The sequence below is a fragment of the Argiope bruennichi genome, chromosome 2 (assembly GCF_947563725.1).
Source record: "Argiope bruennichi chromosome 2, qqArgBrue1.1, whole genome shotgun sequence".
Classification (NCBI taxonomy): Eukaryota; Metazoa; Arthropoda; class Arachnida; order Araneae; family Araneidae; genus Argiope; species Argiope bruennichi.
This window is the reverse complement of record NC_079152.1, coordinates 36,887,533-36,905,581: the sequence shown is the minus strand read 5'-3', so window position 1 is coordinate 36,905,581 and position 18,049 is coordinate 36,887,533. Positions and strand designations below refer to the sequence as shown.

Sequence of the window (18,049 nt, the reverse complement as noted above, 5' to 3'; positions counted from 1 at the left end):
CAAAATAACAAAAGGGTTATTATAATAGTTTTATATATATATATATATATATATATATATAATTATTAACTTCTCCAAAAATTGAGGAACTTCTCTGTTTTAGTGATAAATTGGTAATTTAGATGTGAAATAATGTGGCATCTTTTAAATTGAAACCTAATCTTGAGTTCAAATTTCTGGACAATATGTTTCATTGCATATGAGAAAAGAAAAAATTGCAATCAATACTGACTGCATTTTAATTTTTAAATTAGTAATAATATTGTGGGAAAAAAGTTGGACTGCAAAAAAAGTTCTTTTTATGCATAAAGACTGAAAAATATATCAGGACTGTCTTATTAATTTTAATATTATTTTAAGTGCAGATAAATATGTTACAATGGTATTTTTTTATAGCTTAGTCAAGTCAAGGTATTCTATCAAAGAAACTAAAATGTTGGAGTATTAGAGACTATTTGACCTAAATTTTTCAGTTATTGAAAAGTTCTCTTTTTGAAGGATCATATAAATTTAATGTCAAAAATAATTCTCTGGAAGCTTCAACACCAAAAACTGATATATGTAAAAAAATTATAGCAAACTTTCTTATTAAACTTGAATTTTTTCAGGACTGGTCAAGATTTTTAATTGATGGTCTTCATTTTGCTCCTGATGGTGCCATATTAATATATAATTTATTGAAACCCATCCTTGAAAAAAAGATTGATCCATCTGAGATGTTGCTGCCTTATTGGCGAGACATTAATCATATCAAACCAAAAGATAATGATGATGTATGTTTTAAAAAGTGCCCCAATGTTACAGCATAGAAAGAATGAAAAAAGAATATTTGTGTGTCTGTATTTATTAAAATTTGGTTTATACATAAATAAAAAGAAATGCCTGTACAGTGAGAGGATATAATATGACTAGTAATATTGTACATTTACTACAAAATAGTCTTATTGACGAAATGGCATCTTACATAAAGCACATTTAACATATATCATATATTTCAATTTGAAAATTCAAGACAGACATCAGTGTGGTGTAAATAAAAGCAACATAAAAATACTCTTGAACACATGCATAAAATGCATTAATAAAGCTTTTGTAAAAAAAATAAGAAGGAAAGAAATTCTGATGAATAGTTTAATTTCCAACATTTTTAAAAAAATAAGTGATTTTTTATTGATATAAACTAAATTTCAGAAATCCTTTATTTTAGTGATTGGATTTATAAAAATTTTTCATCATCAAATGGCCTTCCATCTAAAGCATTGTAGGAAATAAAATTTCTATCTTTTATAGATTGTGAAAATTCTTCTTTATAAATTAGAATATAGACATAATATTAGTGTTTAATATTTGATTTTATTTACTCTACCAAAAATATCTGTGAATTTAAAAAACATACAAATATTCATTTTAAATAAAATTTTAGTACACTATAAATACAAGATTATAATTGATTTTGAAATTTCTCTTACACCTGATTACACAAATTGATTTTTATCTCTTAATCAAAGGCTAAATGATTAAAAATTTTCAATAGAATATTTTTTATCAATCTCAATCTAAAGATTAGGTGTAACAAGCACTGAAATTAAAATAATTAAAAAAACTCATTACTAAATCTAATCTCAAGTTTTTGTGTAAAACTCGTGGAAGAATAGAACTGGCAAGGAATCATCATTTCCTCTCACATATCACAAAATTTTAACAAAAATAAAGATAAAATAAACTAAATAAATAAAAGACTAGGATCCAATTTAGGGTCTTTTTGTTGCCGAAACCTGTAAGCAATCCCTATGCTTATAACCTGCAAGAAAATAAACAAACTAATATTAATTTATTTTATAAAGACTTGGTTTCAAAATATTTCCCATGTATATCAAATACATTTTTTTCAAACATTTTCTTTCAACTGTAATGAGTTACACTATTTGATACAGTAATTATTTCATTACAATGGAACTCGCTTAATAAAAATAATTTGTCTTGTAATATGAAATATTCATTAAGTGAAACATTTTTTTCCCCCCACGAGATCAATGTAAAAAGATAATGTGTTTAATTCTGAAAAAAAAAAAAAATATTATACTAGCCACCTTTATTGACCAGCTGGTTCATTGGGATTAATGGTGCTAAAAATTAAATATATTTGTTCAACAACACCTTAATGATTACCCTAACAAAATATTTTTATGTTATTAGACATTTACTGCATGAAACTTGCACATGCCATTCTGGGGTCAATTTTAGATAACCGAGATATTTATTATTTAATTAAATATTTTATGTCAAACTTTATCCTGTGACTTCTGAAATAATTATTGCATAAAAATGTGTTATATACCAATTTCAAATGTAAATACTTATTTTTTCAAACTTGCTGGTTTAAATAAGTCAGCTTTTGGCGTCTATCGAGTTTGCGAGGATATTAATTACCTTTAATTTCAGTTAAATTGTTTAGTTTTAATTTCATATCCATAACAGAGAGAAATTCCCAGACAATAACCAATAGTTGAACAGTTTTACATATGCTCAACTCATTGCATACATGAAACTTTCTAAAAGAAACCAGTACTATTACATCATGACATTATTAAAAACATAAAAATAAAATGTAATGACAGAATCATTGACATTTAGAAAAATGTGTCATTTGAAATGTCTAAAAACAAAAATTGCAGAAGAATACTGGAATTTAAATACATAACTTTCAAGAAAATGTAATGCTTAAACCTATATTGCAAAACTGGCTGTCAGCAATATTTAATGATAAGAAAAATTGGAACTTGGATGGACTAGATGGGTTGAATTTTACTGGCATAATTTAAGAAGCAAATCAAAAAGTTTTCTTAATAGACACCAAGGTGAAGAACCTAATGATTTGGGGTGATTTTGAATTTAATCAACAAACATGTTTAGTAATTTGTAGAAAGAAAATGAACTCCCTGGACTATCAACAAATAATACAGAATCATTTTATTTCACTACTGGATTTGCTGGGAGAACCTAACTGTGTATTCAACAAGACAAGGTCATATGTCTAACTTGTCAAATATGTTGTTAAACACGAATATACTACGTGAAAAAAGTAGAGGACACTCGTATTTCGTAAATCATGCTTTGTATTTTTGGACCTATTGATCTAAATTTTTTTTGCATTGTTTAGCTATTTTTTCTTTTATTGTAAGTAAATTTTATCAGCCACTAATAAAAAACAATACTTAATGGTTCTTGGTGTTTGGAAAAAGTTGGACACAACATAAAATAATTGTTGTGAAAGATGAAAGTGTGAAAAAGAAACCTTAAAAGTGGATGTTTCATCCTTTTTAAGAAAAGCATTCTGTTATATAGAAAGTTGTCATTTTCATTGTCCTTAGAATGCCTAGAGAAAAATCTTTGAGTTTGAAAAGAGCCAAGTTGTCACTAACAAAAATGATAGCAAAAGTGTGAGAGAAATTGCAACTAGCTACCTATCAGTCCAAATGTTGTTTTGAATTTCGTGTTTTTGTTGTTATTCCAGAATGAAAAACCTAGTGTTGCCGAGTGGTAGGCATTAACACATAGACTATATCTCCTTTCTATGGTGTTAGCTAGGTGGAAATAACTGGATTTTTCAATATGACAGAACATCAATTTGCACAGCTAATGAGGTTAAAAATTGGTTTGCAACAAATGTCAGGCCTGGTTAAAAGCTGGAACCTCAATATTATTGAAAACATATGGGCAAGGATTATCCATCTCATTTGGAAAGATGGCAAGCAATTTCAATATTTAGATAAGCTTTGAATGATGTATGGAAAAATTTTTGACAAACAATACAAACATATGGTTTGATGCCAAACCAAATCTTTGAAATGATCAAAGTTAATAGTGAAAGAATTCCCTATTAATAAGATTTTTATTTTTACTATTTAAAAATGTGCTTCTATTTAACATTTTTCCCCATAGAGTATGAAGTAGTAAAAACTGATTTTTTTTATTGTGACTCCCCCCCCCAAGTTTCAGATACAGTTATTTACTTGTAAATAAGCCTTTGAAGTGTTGCTCAATAACTGTTCTGGAAAAATTCAATATTTTTCATTTATCTAAAAAAAATTCTTCCATTTTACTTTTTCCACACAATGAAACATCAATGTTACTGGCCATCGATTAGTTCAGACATAAATCTAATAGAGAACATATGGGGACATAGCATGAAAGCATATGAAAATGGACACAATATCTTTCGACCATAGACTTTTAAGCAACAATAGAGCAAACATGGCATGAACTGTTCCCAGAGGTAATGCAAAGGTATTTTTAAGAAAACCATGTAATGGAAACACGATTAAACACTAACATTTGTAAATGCATTCCTGAAACTTTAAGATTATTTTATAGATTATATTTATTATGGGAAATCTTATTTTTTGTTTTTCTAAACAAATTCAGCATTTCTTATTTTTTCTAATAAATTAACCCTAACTTATGTTTCATCTTGTGTTTATACACTTAAGAAAAATTTCCATTCTTATTTTTACTTGAATTATACTTTATCTTTTTGTCTATATTTTGGGGACAGAATGTATTTGTATTTGCATCACAATGAGAAACAACTGATTTAACTTATTAACCCCCCCCCCTTTTTATATAACAAACTATATATTTGCAATTCCACTTTTAATTTTTTTTCTAAGTACAAATATTAAACACAGACTGATAGCTAAGATACTGACAGTGTTCTGCATGTGATGTCATGGTATCTCCTCCTTGCTCATTTTGTAAAACACTGCTTGTTATGAGTATCATTTTTTTAAAAATTATGCCATTTAGCATCCAGAGTTTGCCTAGATTATGAAAATGCTGATTGCTCAAAAATTATAATATTCAGAATTTCACAATTCAGTCAAATTTGAGTGCAGAAGATGGAAGTTTGATTATCAAAAATATTGTATATAATATGATTTCTTAGGATCAAAGGTCTCAATAAAATTTAGATTTCATAATTTTTTAAAGTATATAATGTATTAAAATCCCTTTGAAAATACTTTATTTTATGACGATCAGTGAAGTTTTTCTTGAATAATTCTTCATAATACTGCATAAATAATAAAAGTTATTCTTTAGTACACAAGACTTCAATTTTCTGTACTCATATTTTTTTAAACCATGTTTGATTTCAGCAAAAAATGTTTTTGTAGTAACTGAAGTTTAATCACTTTCACTTTAATTTAAAGTTCAAATTTTAAAGGATTTAACAGAAAATTACAGAGATACATAATATAATGAACAGAACGATTTAGTACTTCTACAATTGTCTGAGTTATATGACTGTAGATATTTGAAGCTAAATATATTTCACTGAAGAAGCTATTAAAAGACTAAGTTTCATAAAAGATTTAAAATCCGAAATTTTAGAAAGATTTATTCCCAATGAACCAACTGGGCACTAAGTCTGATAGTAATACATAAAAAAATTAGAAAAACAATTATTTTCTCTTGTCAACAAAAACATTTTTTAAAACCATTTTAAATTATTGGTATCTCACTAGATTATTAATTTATTATTAGAATGTGTTTAGAATTGCATGAATTTAAAAACAACTCAAATATAATAATTTTAATTGGCTTTTTAAAACATGTATGACCTTATACAGAGGCAATAGAAAAGATATTTTTAAAGCAAAATGGACAGATGTGCAAGAAATGTTATGGCGAAACAAAAAAAAATGCAAATTAAAAAGGTAGGTAAGAAGTTATAGATATGGAGGTTAAAATATAAAATAAATTGAAAGAAAGGAGCTAAGTACACAGATTGTCAGCACACAATAGAGAGTTAGTTACTATACCTCTGATACAGACAGGTTAGTTTCACAAAAATGCATGAGGGTTAGAGCGTGGATCTTTCTGGTTACGATAGCGTACGGTCAACCAAACCCCAATAAACTGAAAGATTCATAGACAGTTTCATTTTCCAACACCATCCTCCAATTCAAAGGAATGTAAGTTACAAAGAAGTTTTAAATACAAAATTAGATGTGCTAAATATTCTTTATGTGCTATATACTCTGCTGATCAACATATGCTGATATTTAATGATCAGTTCATTAAATAATTATTGCAAAGTATTCACGTTCTCAAATAACAAATAATCTCGTGATAAAATTTTATGAAGAAAGTAATTTACTTCTACTCTATTCATTTTACTTAAGTTTTTCGTATATTAAATAATAGCTGTGAATTTGTTATAAATAAGCATCAATATTAATATATTGGAATATCAATATTGGTGCATCTAAATGCTGAACAAACACAAATTTATGTTAGATTGACAGGCACTCTTCTGCTTCATAATACTGTCAAATAAAGTTAATCTGCTGTGAATATCAATTAATGAGACAAAAAAAATAGATAACGTTCCTTCAGAAAAACAATATTTCAACTCTTATAAATTTCTCTTAATTATGTAAAATTTCAATGAAAACAATTTATTCAAGTACATCACCTTTTTTATTTATTTATTTACTAATTTTTATGGTCATGCAATTAAAAGCATGTCTGATCATTTTTGTCTCCCTAATAAAAATTAAAAGTTATTCTGCAGAACAATAACATGACAAATATATGCGACCATGGATTTTACATCATGCTTGTATGTAAGCAGAGACAAGGCATATTAAATGCTCAAATAGAGGACAGTCAGTTCATGTTAATTATATACAATGAAGGGTCATAAGGTTGAAGCAATGGTGCCACATCATAATTGAGCTCCTTACAGTTTGAGTTATACTTGCCATTCATTTATTCTAGTAGTTGTTCTCTGACCAACAATGAACTTGGATGCTACATTAATATAATTAGTACATGATATATACAGTACATGAATACAACGGGAAAAAATTTCCGTATAAAGCACAAGTTGCTTTTAAGGTCAATTAACCAAATATATGTCCCAGGCTAATGGCACTACTCAATGCATAGACCAGAAACAAGTATAAGATAATAAAATCTCTCTATTTGCTACATTCCTAGAGATGAACTCAGACAGAGAAGAGATAATAAGATATAGGTACTATGCTAGAAATAAATTCTGTTGTTATAACTGCAGATATCAACATGGAATTACATATGTAGAATATTTAATCCACTGTGAATAATGTTAAGCACATCCCCCCCCCCCCTTTTAATCAGAATTTTTGTTTACAGTAAGTTATTAAATAATTTTCTTACACTGGAAGATTCATTCATACATAGATACTCTGACCCTCTCCTTTCATTAAGAAATTACACAAAGTAAACTTAAAGCATTTTTTATTTTTAGGGAGCTCTACTCCATATTAGTACTATGGGTATAAAATCCAAAGTGGAGTATTGCTTAGAAGCATTATGAAAAGTTTGTGCAACTAAGCTCAAACATGGTTTTATCAAAACAATTTATTATTTGTAATGTTCGAATTCTTTTGTAAATCAGACTTTCAAGTATCATCTGGTAAGAAAGAAGAGTAAAATGAATACAAAAAATTTAGTAATCATAAAATATTTTAATAGCTGAAATGTTTTTGTAAATATCTGCTAGCATTTTTTTCCCCCTTATATTTTTATCTTCTATCTTCCATTCTATGATTTTTGAGCCTGAGTTTAGCAATGTTTCAGCACAAAATAAATAAATGAGACGTATATTTTTAAACAAAAGTATATTTTTCATATATGCATATACATCAATTAGCTGCAATTCATTGATATAAATTCATGATAATAGCTAAGAAATAATTGCATATTGAAATAATTTTGCATACTTTTTTTTGCAAATTGCAAAGAGAATGTGTGAATGGAAGTTTCAAATTGATTTTAATAAAATAAAATGAATACTTTATGGAAATGCAACAAATGAAACGATTAAGAAAAAAAATTAATTAAAAATAAGAGATTTTTTACTCTTTCTAATACCCATGCAAAAGGGGAAATTATCAGTCAATTTTACTTTTACTTAAAAATCTGTACTTCCTTTTATTTCTTACTAACTTATGAATTTCCTACAACATAGCAACATAATGAAAATTTTCAAACAGGCACACAATACTTGGTACGTCATGCCTATTTCATTGCCATCAACATTTTCAGTAAATATTAACTATGGAAAGTAAACTTATACAAAAAGTATCATTGTTAATTCTGAAATACTAATTTTAAGGTACAAGCCATAATGATTTCCTCATTGTTAAACTCGCTAAAACTGGCTTTACCAATGGTAAGGGCAAAAGACATTACAATTAATAATTGAGATTCCTTTATACCTGTTAATTAGGTGTTATTTCTAAGATTGGTTTGCATGCTTAGCACCACACACTGCTCTCAAAAATCAAAGATAAGAATTTTCATAACGTTTTAGCTTTTTCAGGCTATATCAAACTATTCTTTAAATAATCAGTGCTCTAAATTTATATTTAATATGTCTTAAAATTATTTTAAAATGAATGACATTTATAAAATGCCAGTTATTTTGTTTAATACCATTCTGAATCCAGTTTAAAAAATGCATTTCAGCAATCTATAACAATGTATTTTTATAGATATAATGAAAAATGACCTTAAAGACAGTGTAGTGATCTTATAATTAAAAAAAAAACAATGTTAAATAGCTACAGAAAATATTATGCTGTTGCAAATTGTTGTTGTTATAAGAATTCAAAAGTTAGAAAATTCAACCAAAATCAATAAATAAATCCTTATAAACATTAGTACAAATGCTTTAGTCTAATACATCTAAAGAACAGCAGCTTGTAAAAAAGTTAAATTTTATTAAAACATAACTGAAATCAGCAGTATTGATCAGAAAATCATATAAATTGAATATGAGATAAATAATATTAAGATTTTCTTACCTCAGTAAAGCTGAAAAATAATCCTACACCACCTGTGATTCTTAAAGCATTATTAATGACTTTCTGGAGTTTCATCCAACAGGTATCGCCACTATCTTCGCATATTTTCATGTTTTCTGTACTTTCTTGACAAAAAGGAACCTGGAGAAAGTTAATTCTCAATTGAAAAATCAACTTCACTTTTAACTGAAAAATTATAATTTAAGTAAAATTTAAGTTTTTATTTTCTAAGAGCAGAATATGTGGAACTTTAATTAAATGCACTTCATATGATTTTTTAAATTATTAAAAGAATATGTTTTAAGAGAGCTTATTACAGTAATAAATATACTCTAATATTCAGCACCTTAGATATGCAATTAATAAATATGACAGAAAACTTAATTGTAAGACGGAATTACATTGAAAAAATTGCAAAAGGAATTTAAATAATTTTATATCTGAATTTTTTTTGTTTTGATTCCAAATTACATGCTTCATTTCTTTTAAATACAGTTCAACATCAATTTTAGCATTTTAATCTTGCATTTTTAATTAATAATCTCATTCACAAATGTTAAATTTGTTAAAATTTTATTAAAATTCATTAAATAATATTTAAATATGTAATAAACTTTAGTCTAATAGAAAAGTATTTATTTAAAACAGAAAATATATTTTTCTATTCGGAGATATAAAATTGTTTTTGATGAATTAACGTGATTAACAAATTGAATCTGAATCTTTTGCTAAATTTTTTTTGTATCCATAAAATATTTTCCCATTTCTAAAATACTGTGGGTTTTTTTTCCCTGTCATTTTTTTAAAAAATTATTCAAAAAATACATTTATTGCCATTAAAAATAACAGTATTTTAAAATATTTCCCTTTCTCATTCAATCAAATTTCTTCTTTCTCTCTTATATCATTGGGCAAAAGGAATAAAAAAATCTTAATAAAACTCTCAAATTTTGTGAGTTGCAATCATAAAATTAAACCCCAAATTATAATTTATTATGTTTTTTCTAATGGTTATACTTTTTAGTAAAGTGTCAGCTTCAAATTTGATGCATGGAAGAATGCCTTAGATTTTAAGAGATTTTTCAATAGAAGTTTCTAACTACTTTTAATTATACTCACCCTTATTTTCATACACATATACATCCTGCTTTTAATGTATGAATACAATCAAATTATATACTTAAACCTATTTAATATTAAAAACCAAAATATGAGTAAAGAACTCACAAATGAATTGAGATAATTTATCCTAAACAAAAGATAGTTAAAACAGTAGCATTTGAATATTTTAATTAGATGATAACTAAAAATAAATAGATAAAAACATACAGAAGAACAAGATGGTGCTTGCATAGGATCATGTTCAGGCAGAGTTGCATTCTGAAATCCACAACAATCAAAATATATCTGAGTTTCATTCCTAAGTCCCATAGAAGCTTGATGCCAACCTTCATAGGCCAATTTGTATTGTTGATCTTCATTAAAAGCAAGACAAGCACAAGCAAGGCTAAATTGTACCACAAACAGCAAAAATAAAATAATCATATACTAAAAATTGTTAAGGATGATGAGAGAATATAAAACAAGAAATTTTTTAAAAATACTACAAATTATACTTAAGTAATGAAAATGGACCTATTATATAGTAATAATATGTTTGAAACACTTTACATTTTATAGATTATTTTTAAAAGATGAATATAGTTTTCTTCTCCGGTAAGAATAATTCAATTTAATCATAAAAATTTCCAAAATGTTTTAAAATGTTGTATTATATTATACAGTACTGTGCAAATTAATTGGGACAAACAGATTTTTTAAGAAAATTGTTCCTTTCTCGGGGATTTTCTGCCTCAAACCATTTTCAACTGCATTTTCTTAGGACACGTGACTGTCCTTGATTAGTCTAAACCGGTTTTACCACGTGATCATGACATGTCGCAAAATTTTTCCCTTCAGTTGCTGTAAAAAGTGGTCGCTTGTGTGAATTGTCTCCTTCTGACGTGTATTAAAAAAATGGATATCACTCCCAGGAAAAGGACTAGAATTGTTACCTTTAGTCAGCATATTTCTGTGACTGTGAGGGATATTGCTGCAGTAATTGGAGTTCGAAAATCCAGTGTTTCTAGGATTATTAATCAGCAACAGAATTTTGGGACAGTGTCTCCAAAATGAAAGAGTAAATGTGGTCGCAAACGCAAGACCACTCCCCGAACAGGCAAATTTCTTGTACAAAATTGTACAATGCATCCTAACAAAACAAGTAGAGATCTTCAGAGAGAATTATTAGCTACTGGTGTGAGCGTGGATTCATCAACAGTTCAACGAAGGCTTAGTGAAGCTGGGAGATTTGGAACAAAGCCAATCGAAAAACAGTTATTAACACCTGAAATGAAGAAAAACATTTGGATTGGAACAGAAAATATCAATCCTGGACTGCACAAGATTGGAAGAAGGTTGTATTCAGCGACAAAACGCATTTTCTTGTGCAAGGGTTTCGACCAAGATTTGTTAAGCGAAGTGGTGGAGAACCCATCAGGGAACAACATCTTATTCAAACAGTTAAGCACCCTCAGAAACAGATGTTTTGCGGTTATTTTATTTCTGAAGGACCTGGCAGCTTAGTACCAGTTGAAGGGACGATGAACTCTAAACAATACATCTCTATAATACAAAGTAAAATTGTGCCTATGATACAAACATTCGCTTGCAGTGTTGGTGTCTTTCGACAAGATCTTGCTCCATGCCACACTTCTAAGCTAACAACGAATTTTTTTCAAAAACAGAAAATAATGGCTTTGGATTGGCCTGGTAATTCTATTGATGTAAATCCCATTGAAAATTTTTAGAGCATTGTAAAGAGATGTCTGAGTAAAATGGACTGCTAAACAAAGAAACCAAAGATTGAGAATGCTATACAAGTTTGGTTTCGTGATGATGAGATCAAAAATTTATGTTCTAATTTAGTGGAATCCATGCCAAAACGTGTACAGGATCTCATTCAAACTAGAGGAGGACATATTTTGTATTAGATTGCTATACCGTACATGTAAGTTAACCTATACTAATTAAACAACATTTGTGAAAATTTTTGTGTTTGTCCCAATTAATTTACACAGTACTGTATTATTTATTATTTTTTAACTACCATGCAGAATCATTCCAAATATTAATTTTAAAAGGGAAAATTGAATATTTAAACCAATGACTATCACAAATCAAACAAAATCTTTTGAAAAAATAATTTAGTGAAATACACTTTAAAAACATCAACAATCTTTCCCAGGAAAAGATTCTTCTGATATATTAGTACAGACCTGAAAGATGGTTAGTGAATAAATTAAATCCATTGACAACAGATTACCACATCAGTGCATGATTTCTTAAATACTGTATTTGAGATTCTTTAGTTAATAGAAACAATTTAAATTGAATTCAAATAAAAATAAGAAATGAAGCATGATTAAAATATTAAAAAAGAAAAACAGCTCTTTCTACATTTAAAAGATAACAAAATGTATATAATAAATGTTTTAAAGTTGACAAATTTACTTAAGAAAACATTGATATAGCTAAAAAAGTTTAAATACAATGGAATGTTTTAATATCATTGCCATTGCATTGGGGGGGGGGGTAATAAATTTTGTTTAAAGATTTATCTCATTTGTAATAGAATTAAACAAGTTATATCATGCAAAGAATTCTTAAATTTTCTATTAAAATAAAATCAAATATTTACTTTATAATCACTTGCAATTCACAAGAATGGAAAGAATGGTTTTCACCTTATTATAGCAGAAATAGGCTTATTTAGACATTTTCCTAAAATCTAAATAACCCATATTCCTAGCAGGTACATATGCAACTTTATGCAGAGAATATGCTACTTTAAGAATAAAGATACATACACAGTCCTATCGTATATCCTTCAAATCTTATAGTTATTTTCTCCAGAATGTATGTGTTTGTTTGTTTAATAAACCTTTCAGCTCCCAAAGAAACCTGTATTAACTTTGCTAATACCAGCATAAGAATCTTTGGTTGAAAAAACGAACTTTGAAATGCTATTTACAATTTTTAGATCTTTAAGAACATGTTTTTCCGTGATTTCAAACAGCAAGAGAACTTTCTCTTATCCTGTACTAAAATTAATTAATCTCTTATCCTGTACTAATTAAAAAGTTAATTAGAAGTATACTCAATGATAGAAAAAGAAAAAATTATTGAAAATTGATATTATTGAAAACACTATGGGAAAAAAAATGGTAAATTTTTAAAATACAACTCATGAAATGATACACAATATCATTAAGACAAAATATTTTTTAAAAAAATATCTTCAAAGTTGTTTAATTTTTTTCTCTTCAATTTAATCCTAATGAATATTCTTTATGCAGAGAGTTTGTCATATTTAATTAAATTCATTTATACTGAAACAGATACCCCCTCCTTTCTTTTACAGAGATCCAATCATCAAGAAATTTAAATGCTAAAGCTATTTCATTTTGGCATTTTTTTCTATTACATTTTTTAATCATAACAATGTTAAGATTTGGTTGGTTAGTTAAGGTTGTCCCCACTTATGGAACTTAAACTAAAGGATACAAAAAACAATAGAACTTGACTGTGTCTGGCAGCACCAATCAAACCCATCAGGGACAGTAAGAACAAAAAGACACCACATGCTATAATGCCTCCAACAATGGCCAGGCTGGTGAGAAAACTAGCAACAATTCCATACGCAGCCACACTTATAAGAATAAATGATACAACCTGTAAAACAAAATAATTTTTTTTTTATTTTAATTAATTTCTGTTCTATTTTGTAATTCATTATTATAAATGTTAAGAAATAATGGAATTCTCTAATTTTATTTTCTCTAATTTTAGTATAAGGGGCACTAATCATATAAAATCAAAATTATCTACCATATCAAGAAATGAACGCAAAATCAATCACAAAATTCTAACTTTACAAATAAAAAAATATGCAAAATAAAAGCAATTTAAAATAAAATCCTGTATACACTATTTATTTCAAACTATTTTTAATACTCTCATTATATTCTGGAGAAGGCACACTTTATTTTTTAAAAAAAAGTTAATACAACATAGACAAAGATATATTTATTATTACATTTTTAACAACAAGGACACTTCGATGAATTGAATTACATAGACAATTCAAACTCTAATCTAAGACAGAATAACTTGATAATACAAAAAAGGCTAAATCAGAATATTTCACCTATGAATGATGTATTTATAGACATCTTAGGACTCGCTCTGTTAAATTCCATCAACTGCATAAAACTTTTTAAAAAAACTTCTGGTGCACCATATTTTTGAAGTGATATTGGCTTTCAAATTAAAAAAAAAAAAGCTACTGGGTGGATCACATGCTTTTTTTTCTCCATATTACTGAACATTATTCATTAAAGAGAAATACAGATCCAAACAGAAATAAGACACATTTAAAGTTGAATGGGATGGAAAATTTTGAACAAAAAATATTTCAATTGTTTATTTTAACCATTCTTTCATACTTTTATCCTGACATAAAAGTATAAAACATTTCAATAACTGAAAGTAAGTATAATCTAAAATTAGAATATTTGCTTTCAATCATTTGGAAAACAAAATCATATATACATTGCATACTGGAACCATTTTGCAGAAATTTTTAAATTACGATAAATTATTTTAAATTATATATGTAATGATATTTTAACTTTAATTTCAATTCAATTAATTTCCGAGGTTTTATCTTAATTTAGCCTATAGTAATTTTATTCTAACATATTCTCTTATTTCTTGATCCAATTTCACTGCCTCTACTTAATTAATTTAAGAGTAGCTTTGTAAAAATGCTGAATCGGCTAAACGCCGGCACTTTCACACGCTCGGCGTGAAGGGGTAGAAAATGTCCAGTAAGCACATTCTTTTTAAAAGATCTCTGCGTTTCCCTTACTTGTGATTGACATGCATCAGAAATCCCCATCAGAATCTTTTTAATATATTAGCAATATGAAGAAATATTTTCCCTATCAAAACCTCAGGTTATATAAGACGAGGGACAATTTATTTCGTTCCTCTTCTCCACTTCTGCTTTTTGTGCTACGCTGTGGCGGCATTGTCCGCGTCTTTGCTTGTAAATAATTATACTCTTTCCAATGGATTAAAATTAATTTTAAAAATTAAAAATCTTTTCACTGTCTTCAAAACTGCATCCTGCTTAACATAAAATAATGCTTACATACATATACTAAAAAAAATTGTCAATATTTCTGTTATATAGTTGTAAAATGTTCTTTTGAAACTAATATGATATGTGCATTAAGTAATTTGCATTTATATTATATTGAACAACAATAGCACATATTTAATCTTATATTAAATATCTATCATTAACTCTTTCACTTATTTTATGGATACACTTTCATCCCAATAAATCTGTTATACTTAAAATTTACTGTATTTTGCATTGACATGCTCATAAAGTCAAATAGATAAAATCATTCAATTTAAAATCAAAATATAAAATTAATTTTTTTTCTATTCCAATTAACCAATTTTTTCTTTAAATTATTTTTATAAAGAACTAAATATAAAGAATTAATATAAAGAACTAAACTGTTATTTTAACTTTTTTTGCTTTACTAAGATTAATTAATTTAAACTATAAGTAAAGATTACTATACTCATCACAATATATTAATCATGAAAAGTAAAGGGGGGGAAACCATGATACACAATAAATAACTTAATGGTATTTCATTTATCTTGACTGCTAAGAACTGCTAGTAATTTTTTTAAGTAACATTAATAAATCCATTATTAAAATTAATTCACTTTAATAACACTAAAAGAGCTAACAAATTGCTATTTAAAATAAAATGCCCAAATTAATTAGTACCAATAAACAATAAATAAAAAAAGCAGGAATAAAATTAATAAGAAAACAGTTTTCTTAAATTCTTACCACAGGAAATGGAAATTTTTAAAAGATTGATAATATAATTTCAGAAGCCTTTTATGTCCATACTAAGAAAACGCATAGAAAAATTATACTACTTAATTGTAATTAAAATTTTCTTAACTGTATTATCTCGTTAGTTAGAGAATTTTATTACAAAGGACATTGGTTATTGATATTTGAATTAAAATTCTATTTGAATGTCCCAGTTATTGCAATAAAAAGGACAATAAAATATTGCAGGAATATCTTATTAGACAAAATTATATGCTAAATAGGTTTAATTATATTAACATGTCTTGAAGTGCAGAAATAGTTTCTGCTTGATTAGATTTCCCCCCCCCCATTTTAATGTTTTCAATATCTTCAACGTATACAAATTTGTGAGAACATAACTCATGAATTTCTAACATGAATTCCAATAAATGTAATATAAAAGACAAGTTACAGTAATTAATTTCAAGGCAAATATTAAATGAAACAAATTAATTACAAATTAGACATACAAAAGCTTTCAGATGAAATGTAAACTGAATGCTTATATCAATGTATAACCAATAGAACAATATTTGTTTGTTTGTTATTCGTTGAACAGATATAAATATTATTGCTTATTGTAATATTACTTTAAATTTTCTTTATTTATAAAAATATGATTACAACTGTCAGTCACAAAAAGAAGCAAAAGCCTTAAAAAACTCCATAATGACAATATATTAAAGTATATTCATCACAATTTGAACACAAATACAATGATGGCAAAATTAAAATCACATATCAACATATATCTAATTTAGTCTGGTAATGTCACTGACAATTACAAGGGTTAAAAAAGATCACAAACCTTGATGCTGATTATACTTGTGACATCACTGTTATTTAAACAAATTTAGCAATTTCATTTTAAAAGTTTTTTTTTTATTCTAAAAGAATCCCAAATATATGGGAGAAAAGAGTAAGTAAAGAAAATATTGTTAAATAAATGATAAAATCTGTAAACACAGAAAATTAAATTAAAGCAGATATTTTAAAAAAATTCATCTGCATTTATTAAAATATCTAATTATTTACAGCTCTTCTAATATTGAACAGTTTTACAAGTAGATTAACAGTTTAATTTTTTTTCGTTATTTACATGTGTTCACAAAAATACATTATCAATCTTTAATTTATTATTCTACTCTAACACTTTAACTTTAATTAACTCTCTAAATGATAACTTTTTTTACTTTATAAACACTAATTTTAGAGTGATCTAAAGCTAAATTAATTAATTAACTTCAGATAATCATACAAACAGAATATATCATCTATTACAAATTATCTATTATAAACATTTCAAGACAAGACAGCACTAATCTTGTATGCCTCAAAAATATTTCAAAATTTCAATGTGCATTAATTTACCTTTAATGTGTAAAGAAAGATATATTGTTTTGAAATAGTTATCTTGATATGTAAACAAGTATGTATATTTTAATTAGAATGAAATAAAATGATAGTTTTAAAATTATCTATGAACATTAAATCTAAAATATAAAGTCAAATTAAATATCCAAATAGTATTAATAAAAGATACACAATAACAATAGAATTTTAAGTTAATTCAAAAAATGTAATTTAGGTATTCCAGGATCTGTTAACTTTAATTATTAGCAAATTTCATTATTATTTTAATTTATTAAGATTTCGTTAAATATAACGTGTGTGTAAGCTGTAACCTACAATTATTTCGGTAGTTGTGATATTCGAGTTGATTTGTTTTAACCCGGCACAAGCTAAGAATCCTTTCAGGAGCATACGCCGGAAAACAAACCTCATTCCTTCCTTCCTATTTCGGTAGAATTTCTGCAATTTATAACTGAAATTTTTATTTTTCATTTCGAATAGACATTTCAAAATTATATTTTCAAATCCACCACTTTATCACTAAATTATTAATTATTAGATTATAATTAGTAATTATCATTAAACGATAAAGAAACAGTAATATTAACGGCACTGCGCAAAAACAATCTTAAACCATTTCAGAAAGATTAACTGATTGCTGTCGTACTTACAATGTAAAGTAAATTCAAAGCAATCAAGGCATTTCTGGAACATGTAAAACCTCCACACATTTTTAATTTGATAACAGTAATTATCTAAAAAGGACAAAAAAACCACAAGGAGACACTGCACTTTCAAATTGCAACTACAACTTCCCAATTATTATTAT

General features: G+C 26.7%; 2 protein-coding genes across 3 annotated transcripts in view; one reads left to right on the top strand and one right to left on the bottom strand.

The window, feature by feature from the left end:
- Positions 1-913, top strand: part of LOC129956909 (isoamyl acetate-hydrolyzing esterase 1 homolog) — a 19,047-nt gene extending 18,134 nt beyond the window's left edge. Inside the window, exon 6 of the mRNA XM_056068930.1 lies at positions 609-913. Coding sequence (XP_055924905.1) covers positions 609-809 — 201 coding nt within the window. The 3' untranslated portion in view covers positions 810-913. The remainder of the gene's footprint in view (positions 1-608) is intronic.
- LOC129956913 (tetraspanin-13-like) lies at positions 835-18,049 on the bottom strand. Of its 2 annotated transcripts, XM_056068954.1 has the most exons (6): positions 17,892-18,049; positions 13,461-13,628; positions 10,185-10,403; positions 8,856-8,996; positions 5,823-5,919; positions 835-1,801 (listed from the first exon to the last, which is right to left on the bottom strand). In XM_056068954.1, exons 1-5 carry the CDS (start codon positions 17,949-17,951, stop codon positions 5,845-5,847), a joined length of 663 nt encoding a protein of 220 aa, XP_055924929.1. In that variant the 5' UTR covers positions 17,952-18,049; the 3' UTR covers positions 835-1,801; positions 5,823-5,844. The 2 variants fall into 2 exon arrangements, with proteins under 2 accessions (XP_055924929.1, XP_055924919.1); XM_056068944.1 differs by lacking the exon at positions 5,823-5,919.